The following is a 21,489-nucleotide window of genomic DNA, read 5'->3' on the forward strand; positions in this document are numbered from 1 at the left end:
GACTCTTAGGTAGATATGAGCCACGTTACAATTCCCACCAAGTGGGTTACCCTTATTGGCGTGATGCGTAGGATGTTTGCCTGCTGCTTCCCTGTCCCTCCGTTCTCTACATCGGTGTCTAAAAATGGGATGGTAGCCGTGAGGCCATCCGAACGTATCGGAATCGGAATGTGGTCGATGCACGGGACTTGCCATCCCGTTTAGAGGGGGCAGTGTAGCGATCCTCACTAATATGAACAACATTACATGTACCACCAAATGGTTTAACCCTATCGGCATGATGCTTAGGGTGTTTGCCATTTACGCCAGCGACACAGGTTCGCTTCAATATCAAACCATTTGACATTACTTAAATAGAACCATCAAGTTTCATGTCAGATTACAGTCCAGATAATGTATGCAGTGCAATATAATTAAGGCATGTTTCGTTTAAACTAATACTTAAAAAAAAAAAATGTATTTATGGTTACAAGCCTACCATAGCCTACAAATACTTTTCTGAACTGGTTTCAAGACATGCTTTGGTAAATGACTCCCTGATAAAATAAAGGTTAAATAAAATATCAATGACATGGAATCTTCACTGTACAGCTCTGAGACATGGGAGTAGGATTTAGGAAGTCACGAGAATGTCACACATTTGAAACCAATTGTACCCTATTTTCTAAAAATAAAGATAATTGATATTAAATGAACGCTCGAGACTGCCCCAGATCAGCTGACGCAGTGTGCGTATCCTGCAACGCCTGCGCACATGAGGACTGTCAAACAGCACCATCAACAGACTGAGGGACAAACAGCCAGAGGAGAGGCACAAGCTGGCGTTTTGTTTACCTCCAAAAGAAGATAATTTTATCTCAACATGTCGGGATTTGACGAGAACCCCTTTGTAGATGCAGTGGATGTCAATCCTTTCCAGGTGAGCAATTTATTTAGACCTAACTGCAAGCTCTAACTTGCGTTGTCCTTATGTTCCCAGCTAAACGCTGTAAAAGATATGCCGCAACAGAAACCAGTTTGGTTGGTTGCTGGGTTGGGCATGGGTCTACTTCCTTGTTCAGATGAGAGAACGTAGCATGATTGACAATGTTGTGTGCCAGTCATTTCAGTCAATATATTTGGTAGGCCAATAAGGACACGTATAAGGTGTTCTATTAGCCTTTACCTAAACAGGTAGCTAGGCCCCATTGACTTGTATAGGCCCATAGATGGCTGGCTGTCAACAACCTGTCCTGTCATCCCCTCAATTAAAACGACTACTGGGAGGAAGTTGTTTTAATAGACGAGTATATGCCATTTATTGGCCTACGCATGTAAGAAGGTCAGGACTCATTTCCTACCAGTAATGATTGTTATGCACCCGTAGCAAGTGCACCTGTCAATGGCAGCAACTCTGCCAACGAATATAGCCCCCTGCTATTCTCTGTTTTCACATATTGTAATTCTAGCCTAATTAACTATCCCCTATAGGTTTGCGTGGGATTTTATACCTGAAAGAACCAACTATCAGTCAAATAACCCGAGGGAAGTTGTTATTTCGTGTTTTTACTGTAAGAAAATATATTGTTGTCTCTAATACAGGATGCCTCAGTCACACAAATCACCAGCGGTGGGATTGAAACCGTTGAGGAATTCAACCCATTCTCAGCCAGTGCTATGGTAAGATGAGCCAGGAGAAGTTACTCCATCACATTCCTTAAGAAAATAAATGTACTTTTTACTCCATACATTTTTACTCCATACATTTTCCCTGACACCCAATAGGACTCGTTATATTTCAAATGCTTAGCAGGACAGGAAAATGGTCCAATTAACACACTTATCAAGAGAACATCTGTGGTCATCCCTACTGCCTCTGATCTGGCAGACTCGCTAAACACAAATGCTTTGTTTGTAAATTATGTCAGTGTTGGAGTGTGCTGCTGGCTATCCGTGAATTAAAGAATAAAGAAAATCGTGCTGCCTGGTTTGCTTAATATAAGGAATGTTAAATGATTTATACTAAGTATATTTTAGCAATTACATTTACTTTCAATGTATATTCATTTAATGTGGGCACAGTGATGTAATCATCTTCCTGAAAAGAAGCAAATGCATCTGACAAACATCCAGAGGAAATATGTTGTTAAAGAATGTTGATTTGGGAGCGTCTTATGATGTGAATGAGGCTTCATTTCAGTTCAGACAAGAGTATATGTACATGTGGTTTTCTATATCTACATGCAGATTTCTTTTTATTTGTGATTTTGACTGTGTGTGTGTGTGTATATGTGTGTTTGTTTGTTTCAGGGCACCCACACTGGGACCACCATCCCTATCTCTGCTGCCTCCTCCCAACCAGCTGTCCTACAGGCTTCTGCTGTGGAGCCCACCCCACAAGTGAGTAACAGAGACCTGAATGAGGAGGAGGGAGGTTGGCAGTGTGGTACACTGACAATTTTAGACACAACAAGGACGTCCTTTTGACTCTAGCTATTTCTCAAAGCTGAATACAACACACTCTTGAATTTACTGAACTCCTGAATTGTTTGTGATGACTAAGTGTCTAAGCGAGGCCACACGAAGGCAAATCATTTCAGCTTGTTTCATCTTGTTCTTAATACTATGTCTTGTTTTGACTGATTTCATGTCGACGCTAATATGGCAAATTTGCTAGTTAGCTAACCAACAACTATAACGATGTATTTGAGAGAAAAGTACTCATTGTGCAAATATATTTATACTTTCAATAAATATTGGAGATGAAATATAGTTGACATGTTGTCAACAATCTAAACCAACACCTTCTCTTTCGCCCCATAGTTGTGCCTCGGTTTTGTTGCTAAATAACCAACCCATCTGTGCATTGATCTGAATAGGCTCATTAAAACAAAGGTCAGAGAGAACTGGAAAAGCATCCTGACTTGGTCATACTATTCAAGGTTTTTTGCAAGGGCCCTGGTTTTGGTCTTACTTTACCTTAAGTGGACAAAGTAGTATTTACATAAGCCAGTACTGTGTAATGACAGTGTAGTTTAGGTACACATTCTTCCAATTGTTGTTTGAGACTTCACATGTCCCATTTCCAAGTTACCTCACAATATAGAGATGAGAAAACAATTGACCAGGGTTATGGGAGGTTTAGTTTGTTTAATCGAATGCATATGAAAATGCAACCGTGTAATAAACAAATTGCACGAGTTGGTATGAATTTTCTCTGCAAATGGGCAGAGAAGAAACTTCTTATTAAATGCATTGTACCCACCAACTTGATGCATTGCAACCATTTTGTGCCAGAACACTCCATCTTGGTTCAAGATGCCAGCAGCATACCACCCTGCATACCACTGCTGGCTTGCTTCTGAAGCTAAGCAGGGTTGGTCCTGGTCAGTTCCTGGATGGGAGACCAGATGCTGCTGGAAGTGGTGTTACAGGGCCAGTAGGAGGTACTCTTTCCTCTGGTCTAAAAAATATCCCCCAGGGCAGTGATTGGGGACACTGCCCTGTGTAGGGTGCCGTCTTTCGGATGGGACGTAAAACGGGTGTCCTGACTCTCTGAGGTCATTAAAGATTCCATGGCACTTATCGTAAGAGTAGGGGTGTTAACCCCGGTGTCCTGGCTAAATTCCCAATCTGGCCCTCAAACCATCACGGTCACCTAATAATCCCCAGTTTACAATTGGATCATTCATCCCCCTCCTTTCCCCTGTAACTATTCCCCAGGTCATTGCTGCAAATGAGAACGTGTTCTCAGTCAACTTACCTGGTAAAATAAAGGATAAATAAATAAAGATGGTTTGTAACACAGCTCTTTCCCATTGTCCACCAGGCGACTGCGGCTGCTGCCCAGGCTAACCTGCTCAGGCAACAGGAGGAGCTGGAGAAGAAAGCTGCTGAACTGGATCGGAAAGAGCAGGCGCTCCAGAACAGGCCTGGAGGCCACATTAGTAAGTTATAGATTGTCACTTGATTATGTTCAATTGAAATCTGTCTTGACCAAATTATAAATACAAATGTTGATTCAACTTCTGTTAAAAAGAAAAATGCTATTGCAACCTTTTTGCAATGAGGAATTGAGACCAAAAGCTCAAGAGAAGTTTCAAGTGTTTAATACCAAGGATGCCATCAGCTGAGTGCATACATTTAGAAAGCTCACAACACATCTTATACTCTTCCCTTGTACGTGTCACCTCCCCAGCTGTACATTTTATGACCTCAATGAGTTTCCCTCCTTTCTCCTGTGGAATGTCCATGATCCTCTTATTTACCTAGATGTCAGAACCACACCCCGTCCATCTTCATCCTGGGCCTGACCCTGCTCTCTAATCCTAGGCAATTTCCTTTTATCTAATTAGGTCAACCTTCCTAAATTAGCATACACACAGTTTCATGGCCTGAACTCCATTAATACTCACAGTAATCATTCACTAAACAGGATACTAACAAACTGCAGTTTAACTTTAAACATGTTACAATTTAACAGAATCCATCACTACCTTTTAAGTTGACTCCCTACTGTAGTGTTTTATCTTTCTAAGTTACGTTGTACTTGTATTGCTTCGTCTGATTATGTACCCATGTAACTCTTCATGGCAGTAAACTCTTTATTTGACAGCAAAAGAAAACAACTGGCCGCCACTTCCCAAGTTTTCCCCCATAAAGCCTTGTTTCTACCAGGACTTCAACGAAGACATCCCTGAAGAGTACCAGAAGATATGCAAGAGGATGTACTACCTTTGGATGTGTACGTACACCTTGCATCTTAAAGCTGTACTATGTAACTTTTTGGGCAACCCACCAAATTCACATAGAAATGTGAGTTATATATTTCTCATTCTCATTCAAGAAAGTCTAAGAAGCAGTAGATCTGTTCGATGTGTGATATTTCTATGTTCCCGGTTCTTAAGTTTTGTTTTTGCCTCTTTTACTTTCGGTTTTCCACACCAGCTTCAAACAGCTGAAAATACAATATTTTTGGTTCTGGAAAAGATATAAAACTGGTTTAGATGGTACAATGATTCTCTACACTGTACTTGTTTTGTCACAAACTGAAATTAGGCAAATTATTCAAATTTTAGCAACCAGGGATTGGTGGAGTGATTTCTGCATATTGCACCTTTAATTGAGTAAGACTTTGTACAAGTTTTTTATGATATTACATGCTTGTCAATGACAACAGTCAACAATCCCAAAGTACTAATCATAAGATATTAGTCCCCAAGCTCCTCTCCAACACTGCACCAGTTTCTTCTAGTCTCATATTAATTTGTTTTGTCTCTCCAGTTCACAGTATCACACTCTTCCTGAACCTTCTGGCCTGCCTGGCCTACTTCACGGCTGATCCAAACGCGGGGGTGGACTTTGGTCTGTCCATCCTCTGGTTCGTCCTCTTCACCCCCGTCTCTTTCGTCTGTTGGTACAGGCCAGTGTACAAAGCCTTCAGGCAAGTTCTTTGCTCAAATATTGTTCTACTTTTCTTTTGAATAAAAGTGTTTATATAAGTAAAGTCCCTTGTGACGACGACGAAGGAGTTGCTGAAGTCAAAACCGACTGGAACCTACTTAACACTAGAATGTCTTAATTCCACATTACCTAATTAGTTTTATTGTGAAGTCCATATGATATGTGCGGGTGATTGTTAACCCTTTGTCCTGGTTTCTTCTTCAGGTCGGACAGTTCCTTCAGCTTCTTCTTCTTCTTCTTTGTTTTCTTCTTCCAAGTGTCTGTCTACATCATCCAGTGTGTTGGGATCCCCAAGTGGGGGAACAGGTCAGTGAAACAACATGATACACTAGATAGCACCTCAGGGAATCTTCTTTGCATGTGTGTGTGTGAGAGTGAGATAAAGTGTGTGAGTGCGGTATGTTTGTGTATGTATTTGCGCACACAAGTACAGGTGTGTGTGTAATATGTACTGTGTGTTTGGGAGTGTAATATGTACTGTGTTTGGGTGGGTGTAGGTCTCCCTTCACATCTTTGTGTGTGGGTGTGTACGTGTGTGTGTGCATCTGGTCCTGCATCTTCTCTCTCGCATCTCTTTGACAGATCTCCTGCTGGCTAATCTGTTGCTGTGCTCTTTGTCCTGGGGGCTGCTTTGTAAGTGTGTGACAATCGGCTCATCTCTCTTACCTTATTTCACACTGTCGTGTTGACCCAAACCAAATTGTGTTGTTGCAGATATTTTATTTTCACATTGTCATTTTCAACATGATTCCAGTAACCAGGCCAGCTCAGTAGTTTGGTTCGGCTTAGTAGTGGGAAAAGCCCTTCTGGCTCCTCAAACCTTTGGTCTTGCTTATTTTGTGAAGTAGGCTTCACTGTCCCGTGTCATCCTAAATTATCATTCTAATAAACTTTGCCTGTCTGTTGGTCATCGTGTGGGTTTGTGACTGTTTGCTAAAAATAATTCTGTCGACAAAGGGTTTTGTATGCCTCATTGATGTTATGTTGCTATGGATTTATTTTCTGAAGGTGTAAATGAGGCTGTGTTATTTGTCTTGTTTTCCAGTGGATGGATTTCGTCCATCACCATGATAAGAAGCAACATGGCTGTAGCTGTGGTCATGATGGTTGTGGCTGGCTGCTTCACTGTGAACGCTGTCCTCGCCATCATCCTACTCAAAATGGTACATTTTGCGCTATCTCAATCCTTCAGAACTGATTCAAACCTTATTGCAAAGTGTTGAGGTCATTGTGGATAATACATCCACCCACCAAGGTCAATACAGCCTGAAAAGATTCAGAAGGGAACTCCATTCCCTTCAATAATCCCCTATCTATCGTGCCTGACCCCTGCCTTCTCCCCCTTGTCAGGTCCACTCCAAGTATCGTCGGACGGGGGCCAACTTCACCAAGGCCCAGCAGGAGTTCTCTTCGGGGGTCCTCACCAACCAGACCTTTCAGAGCGCCGCGGCCAGCGCCGCCTCCTCAGCCGCCCAGGGGGCCTTCCAAGGACGCTAGTGATCCTAAAGCTACAGGGCCAGGTTCCTCCTAACTTTCCTAGGCACCTCTCACTCACTCAAAGCCCCGTTTTGTCTCATGGCAACAGAAATGGCTGACAGGACAGAAACTAGACTGGTATACAGGAACATTACAATTTACTGCTGTATCATGGACATTCTCTAACCACGGCCATTGATGCATAAACCCAATTCAACCTCTAGCCCCGTGTATTCAATGTGGTGGAAACTCTGCTTAGCTGATCAGAGGGTATAAATGGAGCTATTACCATGTTGATTGGACTTATCCAAGTGTCTGGGGGGTTGGTTTGGGGTGTCTAGCTGGTAAGGGGGTTTGGATTGGGGTGTCTAGCTGGTAGGGGGCTAAGGTTGGTTTGGGATTGGGCACCAGAGTTTGGCAAAGTGTCCTCCATGTTGGTACCAAACATTCCATGACAATAGTGTAAACTTTCATTCTAAGTAGAATGTGATACGTTAAGAAAGCGAATGCGTAATCCGTCTTGCTCGTCTCCTGTAGGTTTTAATGCTATTACACTATGCTCCTAGTGAATGAGGAATGCTCTTCCTAGAATACTTTACATTGTCATTTTAATCCTCACTAGAATGAAATAGTTTGGTACCAGCATGGCGCTTATTATCATAAAAATACAATCTCAAATTAAGTTGTGTTCAGTATATCAATTGCGCTGTCCCATAGTCTAGTCTTTACCTCGTTATGTTCTCTTCTTCCTCACTGTACTGCCCTATCCAGACACTCAAGTCCTCTTCTCAGGACATACTGTACCTTTTAACGCAGAGATCTCCAACTCTAGTTGTGAAGAGCCACTGTTAGTGCAGGATTCTGTTCTTTCCTAACACTAAAAGGGTTTGGGTACAAAAACATTACTGAAGTGGGCATCTGAGGGAAAAACACTGAAATGTCTACTGAAGGAATTACATTTTGTGAAGTTTACATTGTTGTTGAGGTTTATTTTTGCTCTGATATATTGAAGGGATGAATGGTTTTATTTTCCTTAGATTTTTTTTTGTGATTTCATATTTAACTGTTCTTCAATCCCTCAGTAGGGTTGGACTTGCTGAAGTATGATAAGGCAACTGCTGTGTTTTTGTAGATACGATAATGAAGATATTGGGTGACGGTTTAACTAAATGGGAATTACTGTATACTCAGATGTTAGTGCACCACCCCCTGTATCCCTCCTACTGTACTTTAAAGTAACTGTCCAGTGAAAATCTCACTTTTTAAAAGTTAATGTTTTGTTAACTCCTACTCAAATAATGTTGTTGACTCATCCTATACTCATATTTTTGTCAAAACCATAAATTGGAGAAAAAACACTTCAAAACCCACCTCAAACAATTTAAAAAATGCTTGCTATTTCCTCAGAGGAGGATGAGCTGGCCAATCAGTGGTCTACTCGCAGTCATATTTTTAATAACCGGTATACGCCCACACCATTCTGTTGTGATACGCCCACACCATTCCAACACAGAATAGCTGTTTTGTTTATCGTACTTATTTATTTTAATTGGAAGGAAAACTATTTGTCATTGTGAATAATAATAGGTCATATTTCATAGAAATATTGAAACACGGGACAGTTTCTTTAATGAACATAGAACTACATTTTGGAGGTGGTGGCTTTGGTATTATGACGTCAGGACAGGTGGGATCTTTTCTTACAAATCAGACAAAGGACTCTAGTTAGTCTTAAATTGACACTTAATTCTTCTTTCTCTATGAATGAGATACAGACCAGTCAATGTGGGTACTGTGGCATGCTCATGGACATTTTTGGAAGATTGAATGTATTTAGTGCATGAATGAACAGGTGAATGTAATATAGGTACAGCCATGTGAGAATGAGTGCGTGGATAGAATGAGCTGACAGGACAAATGAATTAATGATTTGACTAATTACATGATGATCTAAATGTATTAATGAATAGTTAGTTATTGATTGTGGATATGTGCCTCAAGTAAAGTTCAGTACAATAACCCTAAAGATTGCAGTAAACCAAGTCACGACTTCTAATACAGCAACGTTCAAAAAATAGATTTACATTCTTGATTGTAGTTGTTGGGTAGTAGTTACAACACCGGGCATATTATTATTTTTATGTACGGTTACTTTCTGAAATGTCACTATGCTGTCTACTGGACATTTGCTACACTACCGCTGTTGGTTGCTGATATGTCAACTCTGATGTTATGTAGCTGACACTGGGATTTATTTTTGAGCCTAAAACTCACTGAGACATGACTTTAAATGAGCCTCACCTTCTGCCTATTAACTACCATTATGATCCATCTGTGTTCTGAATGTTTGTCCAGATACTTCTGTATTTATCTGATCCTTCTATTGGGTAGTGTACTGTTACTGGGTGTTATCTAGCACAGGGGTGTCCAAGCCTTCTTCTGGAGAGCATCTAGCACAGGGGTGTCCAACCCTTCTTCTGGAGAGCATCTAGCACAGGGGTGTCCAACCCTTCTTCTGGAGAGCTACTGGGTGTGCAGGCTTTTGTTTTAGCCCTGCTCTAACACCTAATTCAACTGCTCATCAGGGCCTTGCATGATTAGCTGATAGCTTCTGATTTGGTTGAATCAAGTAGGGATGGAATGGAAGCCTGCACAGTGCACACCCAGTAGCTCTCCAGGATGGCTGTCCTTCTGGAGGTCAAGGGTCAAATCTGTTTGTCACTGTACATATGTCTGACATGTTACAAAGCTGTTATTTTGTCTGAGGGATTTTTACGACTTATCTCTGAAGTAATTTATAGATCTATTGTTACCGCTATTATTCAATAAATGGATGCATTTCTTTTCTCTCGAACGTCAAATGTTTTTCAAATGTTTTTTTATAACAAAAAAGGTACATGCCCAGGCTTTCTGTCTGCCTGTGGGGCGTTCAAGTGCTGTTGGAACTAGGAAAGTCATTGTAGAAAGATGCTACCCAACTTTTCCACTTGGAAAGTATCAGAATCAATCAATAGGAAGCTCTACGTATATAGCGTACGTTCATTTTAACTCTGAACCGGCGGTTCCTAGTTTCCGACTTGTTATGAATGTGCCAACAGCCCTACATGTCGTAGGGGGATGATGTCTCCCCACTTTCCTCTCGCTCGCGATTTGGGGATGGACGGCACTTGGATCCTGATTCAACCATTTGTATCTTCTTAGGGGTTTTACAGAAACATGCAGCCTGGCTTCTATCATGCAGCATTACTGCAGCCTATTGTAGCTAAACTAGCTGACCCATCAACAGTCCCATTTAGTCACAGATAATTAGTTATCTAAAAACATCTATATAATTAATAATATGAGCTGACAGCACAACGAAGGGAAAAATAAATAAATATGACAACGAACTCTAAAATACAGATCATTTGAGAAATTGACTGGGTTATTAAATTTGATTTTATCTCATCAGATTTTTTTTTAAAGAAATGTTTTATTGTTTATTGTGACAGATATGAATAAAGGGGAGATACAGGGGCCGGAATTCAATCCCACACAGGCAGGGGGACCATATGAATGTCGAACCACAAGGAGCTATATCAAGTTTCAGTCTTGGTGGAAACAACAAAAACTAGTAGTTTAATGTAAACAAACAAAAGTTAGTACTAAAAACTATTTTTAAAAGCAAACAACCAAGAGCTCAAAAGTTGTGCAGGTTATAACCAAAAATATGAACGTGATTCAAGCGTTGCAATAGAAAAACGTAGTCCCATATCATTTTAGCATTCAAACATGTTGATTATAACAGTCAGGAGGAACGTTTGGACTGATCTCGAAAAGCTATTTTCAACTGCCATTTCATGCCAGCATGATAGCTGTACTGTTCGTTTATGGTTGACCTCGGTACCTAGGTTGACCTTGGTTCAAGGTACGTGAATGCATGTAACATGATGCACCGAGTTTACAAGTCTTATTTCCGAACACTGAGAGGTCGAGAACAATGCATTACATCCAACAAAGCTGTGGGCCTCCAGGGACACGCTGCTGCAATGCTTTCTGGGTGATGTAGTCCCTCTTCACAAATCAGTCTGTTTCCTGTGACCTCACTTCTACTGTGTCTGGTGAAGTCTGTTCTGGTTAAGATCCAGGTCAATCATCCCATGGTGTGGAGTTGAAAGACAACCAGTACCTCCCTCTAGTATGGCAAGCAGGAAATCTGTTCATGAAATAAGAACACACCTCTGCTCCTGTCATACTATAGATGGTCTCCTTCTCTGGGTGAACACACCTCTGCTCCTGTCATACTGTAGATGGTCTCCTTCTCTGGGTGAACACACCTCTGCTCCTGTCATACTGTAGATGGTCTCCTTCTCTGGGTGAACACACCTCTGCTCCTGTCATACTGTAGATGGCCTCCTTCTCTGGGTGAACACACCTCTGCTCCTGTCATACTGTAGATGGTCTCCTTCTCTGGGTGAACACACCTCTGCTCCTGTCATACTGTAGATGGCCTCCTTCTCTGGGTGAACACACCTCTGCTCCTGTCATACTGTAGATGGCCTCCTTCACCCCCACTAGATGGGAATAACAGTAATATAAGCAGGGATGAAAAGAGCAAAACAATAAGTATTTAATCAATTATTTGACTAACCTGTGACTAAAAAGATTGACAAAACTTCTTTAGGGCTTTGAGGTATTCACTTATGAAGAGTTGAACATGAAGAAGGAACGATAAGACCCTGCAGCTTTAGGGACACTGCTGCTGGAAACATATATTAGCATCACCTGTGAAAACACGTGTATGACGTTATCAGAACAAGCAATTACAATTAGCCTACATTAATTACAAGTTTAAGTCGATGTTATTGGAACTTCAGTCTGAATAGGACATGAATAAATAAAATAAAGATTACTGTATAAATGTAAAGAATTTGATTAACATTATTAGCTACAATAACTAACAGCACACAGATGGGTCATGAACACACTGCATTACCTTTTGATCCAGTGAAACTCATCCTTTTCAAGAATATCTTATTTTTTACTTTCAAATCGTGGATTAAAGAAGTGTACTTTCTTAGGTCAAAAATGGATGAATATAGACTTGATGAAAACTTGATAACTTATTGATCCCTCCAACAAAAATATGAAAAAATAAAACAGCCTGTCCCAGTCCAGTAAAAATCAATAATAAAATAAAACAATAACCTTTTAAATGGCTTTGTTCTTTTGCTGTTTTCAGTCTTCAGGTTTCAAAGTCAGGACCAGGCAAGTGAAAGGGAGGCCAAGGGAATCCACAAAGACTATTCAGACTAAGCCTCTGTATTAATGGAACGGCATGACTAAGATAAACTGGGAGGTAGCATACTAATATAAAGAAGATGGAGGTAGGCAACAAACTCTGCGCCGCGCTGATCCTCAAAACGAGGGCCCCACAGGGGTGTGTGCTCAGCCCCCGCCTGTACTCCCTGTGTGCACCCATGACTGCCGGACTCTGACATTACTCTTTATGATTTCTTAATTTCACTCTTTTATATAAATATATATATATATATATTTAGTTATTATGTTTGTATTGTTATTATTGTATTGCTAGATATTGCTGCATTGTTCAAAAACATGGACATGTCAATGTTATTGGAACGCTTTGGAAAAAGCCTAAACTTCAAAGTTCAATACAACTGATACTACTCATTATGCTATAGTGTAACTATGGGCCCGATTCAATCAAATCCGCTTTAGCCGACATCCGCATAGCTTACGTTTTGGAGGTGTCTGAGGTGGAACTGCGTTAGAGCTGTCAAATCCACAAGCAGCTCCCGGCAAAGCGGACATTGCCATTGGCTGCACGGAGTCACATTAAGAGAAATCCAATGCAGCCGGGTTCATAAGTTTGAATGCTGGAATGTTAGATGTAATCTACACCTCCATTAGGCTGATAGAAATCCTCCTTATTTTGTTTCATGATTTTCAATTTGAGCGTCATTATTTCTATTTAGCCTACACCTTCACTTTCGTCATGATAATGATCAAGACCAGCTGCTAGCAGATGCAGTTACACCTCGTACACCATCAAAACATCAGCTACGCAGGTAGCTGATCTGATTGAATCTTGGACTATGTGTCACAAGCACATTAGCTACAGTTCAGATAACCTAAATGATCAATAACCATTCAAATATTGCTTTGCTGTAACGTTCAATCATCATTCTGAATACAAAGGCTATAAAGGTAGTAGACCAAAAAGATACCTTCGGGAAAACTTACTTTTTAATGCCCGGAACTGTACCATGTCCATTAAATACTTTATATTTTCCCTTTTTCTGCAGTTGTGGCAGTTAAGTTACTGAAGTCCTCTTGGAGTTCAAGACATCTCAACAAAAAAATATCTACTTCTAGAACAAACATAGAAAACAGGAGTAGGAACTGCTGAATATCTGTTCATCAAAAGACCCTCTGTTCCAACTCATTGTTCATGTCAATATTATGCCTACAATTATATGAATCCTCAATGGCTTTCCTTCTTCCTTCAGCTACACTATCTGGAGAGCCTTCAACACTGACACTATTTTTGGTGCATCCAAAAAGGACAGCCATTCCCAAGTGTGATTCTTCTTGCACATGCCCATGGCTTCAACAGCAATACTGATTGAATTGGCTTTTGCCTTTAGCAATTGTTCTGAGATTTCCAAATCCTTTCTGCAGCGATCATTTATCTTTGACATTTGCTGTAGGTCGACCGGCAGCATCTTACAACATACCCTCAGAAAACTAGCTAGGAGTAACTCAATCTGAACGGTCAATTGAAAAAAGTCTGTGTCTGTCCACATGGTAGGGCTGTCAAACACAAGGTCCTTGGGTACCTCAATGTCATCAAACAAGTGTACATTTCCTTCAACAATGTCTTTTCCATCAGACCCAGAGCTCTGCATCCTGCTTTAAATGGCTGAATCTCCAAACCAGCAGCAACTGCTGCAAGCATACTACTCTCATCTTCATAGTCCCTGGTAAACACAATGATATCATTATGGATGCTATACACCCCAGCAGCATTATGAAACAGACTGTCAATTCTGTTTCCACTGGATGGAGATAAGGGCACGTCATCAAATTCTCCTTTGCTTGCCAGAAAGGTTTTGAACGGAACAAGATAACTGTCCATTCCCCATCGCTGTTCTTGGACAGCATCACTAAACAGTATTCCCCAAACGCACTGTTCCAGACTCCAACTCTGTTGTTCCAATGATAGGAGAGCTTTCGACTCCTACTTCCTTTTCTCCTAAAATAACATTGTCCAGAGAAGAAGAGTTGTTTTTGCCTGGTGAGCCAAGCCGTCAATCAAATGTAAGCCACAAAAGAGCTGATTCACAAGGGAAATGATTGTCTTCTCAGCGTGGCTAAAGCCATCATATTTCTCAACTATGACTGGTAGGACATCTGATCTGTATTTAGCAAGGATTGGTTTGAAATTATTTTCGTAACCAATCTGATAACCAAAACAGTTTTTAAATTTGGATAAAATCCATCTCCTCCAATGTACCTGTTTACACATTAAGATTTTATGGATACATGTCCAGCAAATGTTTACTTGGTTGTTCTCTGAGTCCGAGGCTTGCTCTATGACCCCAGATTGACGATCAGACTCTTCCTTTGTGAAAATGTCAGCAGATCTATTCTCACGTCCGAGTATTGCTGTCTCATCAGCAAACCGGGTTGCATCAGTCTCAGTAAAGACGCTCTCAGTCTTTATACTCTGAGGAACTTGTCTGGTTGTTTCAAATTTGTCTTCCTGCACCTTCTCGGCTATTAAAGCTTCTCTATTTTTTTTCCCTCCTGTAATTCAGTGGCCTTTCTTCTGTTACATTTGAAATCCCAGAACGTTTCCAATGAGGCGCCATTGAGAACTTTTCTTTTAGCAATTCAACTTTTTTGCCTTTCAGTCCCCAACTTCAACTTTTCATTTTCTTCTTGACTGATCTTAAGTTATGAATTATATTTTCAAGGAGATCTATTTTTTGGGAGAAATCAAGATCAAAATTGTACTCAAGAGCAGCAGAGACAATCTGCCTGTAGGTTCCACACACATCGGCCGCAAACTTTGCAACTTCGAGCATTACACCTCTAGTCAATAAACGGAAGTCAAGTTTTTCTTTTCCCTCACCTTTTGATTTCACGTCAAGGTCTAAACCTATTTTCTTACAAAGGGGGTAGAGGTCCGTTGTTTTATCTTCTGTTGCAGATGTCATAAAAGATTGGTCCCTTGTAGGTCTGTGTACTGCTTCCTCATCAGATAGTGATACATCTGTGTCAGTAGAGATGGTCTCAATCTTAACATGCTGAGTTGATACGAGGTCCAGATTGGGTTCATCCTTAATACAGATGTTAGTAGGTCCATTCTTGAGGGCAAGTGTTGCTGTTTCAACATCTGTTTCATTAAACATGGTCTCTTTGACATGATGAGGAGATACCTGGCTGGCATCAAGGTCAAAGTTCATCAGAGAGACAGTGTTGTCCTTTTGGGCCTTTTCATACTCAACCAACCCATCTTCTTCAAAGGACATTATAGAGACACATTCCTCCTCCTCCTCTATAACCAATTGCTGTATTTCTACATCTTTATTCAATCTCAGACTAAATGACACATTGTCATTTAAAAGGTTGGAGTTTACATGTGTTTTTGATACAGGTATTGCCCTTGGATCAGGAAGTTCGAAGACTTTTGTTATCAAGTCAGGTCTTTGCAGTCTGGACTTCCCCATCAAGTACTTTACTTTCGCCATAGTCCGAATTGCGAATTCATGGCGTTGATCATTTTGCAAACCAAGATCAATGTTGTAATCTAAAATATCACAGATGACATGTGCGTGAGATCGATTCATCTCTTCGGCAAAATGTGAAACCTCAGTCATTACCCCATTAGTCAGTAGACCTATGTCAAGTTTCTGTTTTGCTCCAGATCCAACATGGAAATCTACACCTATTTTCTTGCAGTTGGGGTATGGGTCCACAACCTTCCCTCCAGCGGAGGTCTGCTTTAATTCAGTTATTTTTGAGTCATTTACTGAGCAGATGTCATTGGCCATCGTCTGATATTTCACTTCCTTTATGTTATTTGCTTTCTGTATCCTGTTAGAAACTAATTTTCCTTGACCTGACTTTTTACGCCTGACATTTCTTTCAGATTTCCCAGGTAGAGCAGCTGTTTTTTTCACTGTGGAGACCATTAAGGATTGGTTCATAACACGTCTGTGCACTGCTTCAGCATTACACTGTATTACATCGGTCTCTGTGTTGATGGTCTCCATCTTAACATCCTGAAGAGATATAAAGTCCAGATCAGTCTCTTCCTTTATGCAGATGTCAGCAGATCCATTCTCATGGTCAAGTATTGCAGTCTCATCTGAAAACTGTGTTGAATCAGTCTCAGTAAAGACACTCTCTGTCTTAACACACTGAGAAACGTGTCTGGCTCTTTCAAATTGGTCTGTCTTCATCTTCCTTGCTGTGAATGTTTCTCTTTCTTCCTTTTTCCTCATTAAATCTAGTCGTCTTCTTTTTGTTACTTCTTTAAGTCTTTGATCTTTTGACACAGCTGATGCCCTAGTGACCTCCATGTCACCTGAAATTACTGCATATTTACTTTTTTTGGGAGGCACAATTGTTAAAGTTTCCTGTAACAATTCGTTTTTCTTTACTTAAAAACTTCTTATGGCTGCAAGCCCGACGTCGGTACACTTATGACAACAGCCAGCTCAAGTGCAGGGCGCGAAATTCAAAATATATATTTTTTAAATATTTAACTTTCACACATTAACAAGTCCAATACAGCATATGAAAGGTACACATCTTGTGAATCCAGCCAACATGTCCGATTTTTAAAATGTTTAACAGCGAAAACACCACGTATATTTATGTTAGCTCACCACCAAATACAAAAAAGGACAGACATTTTTCACAGCACAGGTAGCATGCACAAAGCCAACCTAACTAACCAAGAACCAACCAAACTAACCAACAAACAACTTCATCAGATGGCAGTCTTATAACATGTTATTCAATAAATCTATGTTTTGTTCGAAAAATGTGCATATTTCAGGTATAAATCATAGTTTACATTGCAGCTACAATCAGAAATTGCACCGAAAGCAGACAGAATAATTACAGACACCAACGCCAAATAACTAAATACTCATCATAAAACATTTCTGAAAAATACATAGTGTACAGCAATTGAAAGACAGGCATCTTGTGATTCCAGCCAATATTTCCGATTTATCAAGTGTTTTACAGCGAAAACACAATATAGCGTTATATTAGCTTACCACAATAGCCAAAAACACAAGCAATTTCCCAGTAGCAAAAGTAAGCGATCGTAACAAACAAGCAAAAGATATATAATTTTTGACTAACCTTGATTTTCTTCCTCAGATGACAATCCTATAACATCAGGTTATACATACACTTATGTTTTCTTCGAAAATGTGCATATTTAGAGCTGAAATCAATGGTTACACATTGTGCTAACTTAGCTACTTTTTCCCACTACGTCCGGATTTTTCCTGACACTTTTTCTGACACACATATTCTGACCAAATAGCTATTCATAAACATAACAAAAAAATACATGTTGTATAGGAAATGATAGATCCATTAGTTCTTAATGAAATCGCAGTGTTAGAATTCTAAAAATAACTTCATTACGATATGCAGCTTCGGTATAGCTAGAGTACCCAAAGGTTGGGCGCCGACGACTAATTCACATGTACGACAGATATATGAAATAGCATCATAAAATGTTTCTTACTTTTGCTGATCTTCCATCAGAATGTTGGACAAGGTGTCCTTTGTCCAGAACAGTCGTTGTTTGGATTTAGAACGGCAACTTTCCCTCTTCAATTAGCACGCGCACTAGCCAAGTGGCACGAATCGCTCCATCGTCAACAAAGTCAGAGAACGGAACACGGCAAAACTCCCGAAAAAATGTCAATAATCTGATTAAACTATATTGAAAAAACATACTTTACGATGATATGGTCACATGTATCAAATAAAATCAAAGCCGGAGATATTGGTCGTCCATAACGGCAGCTAAAAAGAAGGCAATCCCACTGTCCACCTCGCGCTCCCAAGAGTACCGGAAATGAGGGACACGTCATACAAAGAGCTTGTATTCAACTTCAGACCAAGATAAACACTAAATTTCTTCTCTCACAGCCTCTTGACATCCAGGGGAAGGTCTATGAAGTGCACGTAGACTCTTACGTATCATGCCCATGTATAGGCAGGAAGTAGAACAGAGCATCGATTTCAGACTTTCCACTTCCTGGTCAGGAAGTTTGTGCCAAATGAGTTCTGTTTGACTCACAGATATAATTCAAACGGTTTTAGAAACTAGAGAGTGTTTTCTATCCAATAGTAATAATAATATGCATATTGTACGAGCAAGAATTGAGTACGAGGCCGTTTGAAATGGGCACCTTTAATCAGAGCTACTCAATACTGCCCCTGCAGCCATAAAAAGTTAATTAACATGCCTTTCAAATTCGGCCTTGTTTTCTTTTCGACTAATCGTAAGTTGAGGAGGATGTTTTCAAGAAGATCTTTATCCTTTTGCAAATCAATATCAAAATTGTACTCGAGGACATCCATGATAATCTGCCTGTAAGTTCCATATACTTTTTTGGCAAAATGGCCCACTTCAATCATTGCACCTTTGGTCAATAAACACAAGTCAAGCTTTTCTTTTGCCTCACCTATTGATTTCACATCAAGATCTAAACCTATTTTCTTACAGACGGGGTAGAGGTCCATCGTTTTATCTTCTGTTACAGATGTCATAAAATATAGGTCCCTTGTAGGTCTGTGTACTGCTTCGTCATCAAACAGAGATACATCTGTGTCAGTAGAGATGGTCTCCATTTTAACATGCAGAGTTGATACAAGGTCCAGATTAGGTTCATCCTTAATACAGATGTTTGTAGGTCCATTCTTGAGGGCAAGTGTTGCTGTTTCAACAGCACTCTGTGGTACATCTGTTTCATTAGACATGGTCTCTTTGACATGATGAGATACCTGGCTGGTATCAAGGTCAAAGTTCATCAGAGAGACAGTGTTGTCCTGTTCAGCCTTTTCATACTCAACCAACCAATCTTCCTCAAAGGACATTATAGGGACACATTCCTCCTCCTCCTTTATAACCAATTGCTGTATTTCTACATCTTTTTTCAATCTCTGGTTAGCTGACACAATGTCATTTGAGTGCTTTACACATGAGTAGCGTGTTTTTGATACTGTCATTGTCATAGGAAGTTCAAAGACTTGAGTTAACAATCCAGGTTTTGAGACTTTGGACTTTGTCAATGTCATTAAGTACGTTACTTTTTGGTTAGTCCTACTTGTGAATTCACGACGTTGATCACTTTGAAGACAAAGATCAAAGTTGTATTCTAGAATATCACAGATGACATGCTGAGAGGTCCTAAAGTATTTGGCTAAATCTGAGATCTCAATCATTACACCATTAGTGAGTAGCTTTAAGTCAAGTTTCTGTTTTTCTCCAGATCCAACATTGAAATCAACACCTACTTTTTTGCGGTGTTCCAAATGGATTCGTTTTGAGGCATTTACAAAAAACTGCCAGTTTGTTTTTTTACTCTTTAGATTGTAGTCCTCTAAATGTGCAGTTGGGTCGATTTGACCTCCAGAACAAGCACTTTCTGCAGCTGACAGTGGTGATTGAGACAGTGTAGGCCTAAATACATTTCCAATTTGAGTTTCACTGGGTTGAAAACATGATTCGTCTTTGATAGAGGTGCTGGGGTTATCTTGCTCTGTATGGACAAGCACATGTTTACCTTCAACGTTTGTAATCAGAAGGACTCTCTTTACACCTACGGCCTGTGACACAGAGTTGATACTCGATACAAGCACATTATCTGTAATCTCCCTGTCTTGAGCACCAATATTGGTCAGGCCTATTGATTCTGCTTTAATCTCCACATCTCTTGCTCTACCATCACATGTTTGCTGTGATGTCATTTCATGAGGATTCATATCATATCCATAATCTGCTTGTGTATCAAAAAGATCAGCCTTAATAACAGATGGGGATATAGGAATATCCGTCTCATCCACCTCAAGCTTTAGTTCCACATCCATATCACTCCAAACTAGGCTAAATAACGTTAGTTGGTGACAGGGTTATTTCTAAGGAAATGGAGTAGACTTGGTCATTCCTATTCCTTGTTCCACTTCTTATCAATACCATTCAAGTGAGTTTTAGTGGCATTAGTGGTCGCAGATCAAGTAAATTCAATTGAAAATGAATGGGGGTCTAATAGAGCTAAAGCTATTTTGATCATGTAAAATAAAACTTGTTGCAGTGTGGTTCTCACATGTTTTTCTCGAAATAAGTCCTGGTTGCCATAAAAACATGTTATTTTTGCGCAACATTATTGGAAAAAGTATTTGTTACTGCAACAGTCGACACTTCGCTGACACCACGTGACTAAAGCAATGAAACCAAAACCAGTTGGATGATAGCTGTTTATAGTTAATGCTGCAAAAGCACTAACGTAACTGGCTCCCACAAGTTAGCTAGCTAGCCCAACCTTGACGTTGCAAGTCCCCTCAGCCTCCGACTGTTTGGAATTGGACAAAACAAATGTGCAGACTTCGTCTGTTTTCAAGGCGTGGGACTATCAAGACTAGCCAACAGAGGGGGGCTTATTATTATAATGTGGCTTATTATTTGTGACCAGATCGGAAGCATCCGTATTTGTTGTGACTGTCATTCTCGCTCCTGATTGGACACTTTCTTCGTCTTTATTTCTGGAGTCAAATATCGCAATGTCGCCACCTAACGCACTGGAGGCCACAGTGCCCGTTTTCGTTTTTACCTGACTTAGTTTCACTTCAATCCATAATCACAAAATTGGCAATATCGTACATCGATTTTTGGACTTCATTTAAGGTTAGGGATAGGGATAAGGTTAGCAGTCTGGTTAAGCTTAGGTTTAAAATCAAATTTTAAAAATATATATATTGTAGAAATAGACAGGGTTTAGCCATATGACTTTGTGATGGAAGGTAGTGACAACCCTAGCCAGCACGAATCTCTGGTAAACCCAAATATAGTTTAAGAAAAATCAATTGCTAAATACAGGCAAAAACTTGAGTAAATGAGGGTTCTGGCGGCTCTGTTATGGTGTGGGGTATATTTTCCTGGCATGGTTTAGGTCAGGCCTCTCATACCCTGTTCCCTGAGAGCTGGGGTTGGAGCGAAAACCTGCAGGAGGATAGTTCTCCAGGAACAAGGTTGGAGAGCCCTGGTTCAGGTCCCCTCAGCCCCTTAGAGGGCAAGATACACGCCAATAAATACACAGCCATTATGAGTGACCACCTTCAACCTATCGTGAATCATTTCTACCCTGATGGGAGGGGTCTCTTCCAGGATGACAATGCCCCATCCACAGTGCACAGGGGTTTGATGAGCATGAAAACGATATAAACCTTATGCCATGGCACATCTGTCACCAGATCTCAACCCAACTGAACACTTATGGCAGATTCTGGAGCAGCACCTGAGACAAA

At 40.3% G+C, this 21,489-nt stretch overlaps 2 protein-coding genes across 4 annotated transcripts; one reads left to right on the plus strand and one right to left on the minus strand.

The window, feature by feature from the left end:
• Window positions 1-776: 776 nt before the first annotated feature.
• On the plus strand, window positions 777-9,772 carry scamp2l (secretory carrier membrane protein 2, like). The gene is made up of 9 exons (XM_038995127.1): window positions 777-919; window positions 1,582-1,659; window positions 2,290-2,379; window positions 3,809-3,926; window positions 4,595-4,723; window positions 5,263-5,422; window positions 5,647-5,748; window positions 6,488-6,605; window positions 6,793-9,772. The coding sequence occupies exons 1-9, from the start codon at window positions 863-865 to the stop codon at window positions 6,937-6,939; spliced, it is 999 nt and encodes a 332-aa protein (XP_038851055.1). The 5' UTR covers window positions 777-862; the 3' UTR covers window positions 6,940-9,772.
• A 636-nt stretch (window positions 9,773-10,408) lies between these two features.
• On the minus strand, window positions 10,409-20,606 carry LOC120048849. Of its 3 annotated transcripts, none has more exons than XR_005477047.1 (3): window positions 20,508-20,606; window positions 11,549-11,682; window positions 10,409-11,471 (listed from the first exon to the last, which is right to left on the minus strand). XR_005477047.1 is itself a non-coding variant. In XM_038995148.1 (3 exons), the coding sequence occupies exon 1, from the start codon at window positions 15,978-15,980 to the stop codon at window positions 14,847-14,849; it is 1,134 nt and encodes a 377-aa protein (XP_038851076.1). In that variant the 5' UTR covers window positions 15,981-15,994; the 3' UTR covers window positions 10,409-11,471; window positions 11,549-11,682; window positions 11,894-14,846. The 3 variants fall into 3 exon arrangements, 2 of the variants coding, with proteins under 2 accessions (XP_038851076.1, XP_038851067.1); XM_038995148.1 differs by lacking the exon at window positions 20,508-20,606 and adding an exon at window positions 11,894-15,994; XM_038995139.1 differs by lacking the exon at window positions 20,508-20,606 and having other exon boundaries at window positions 11,549-15,994.
• Window positions 20,607-21,489: the final 883 nt, after the last annotated feature.

Source organism: Salvelinus namaycush, chromosome 1 (genome assembly GCF_016432855.1).
Source record: "Salvelinus namaycush isolate Seneca chromosome 1, SaNama_1.0, whole genome shotgun sequence".
Taxonomy (NCBI): Eukaryota; Metazoa; Chordata; class Actinopteri; order Salmoniformes; family Salmonidae; genus Salvelinus; species Salvelinus namaycush.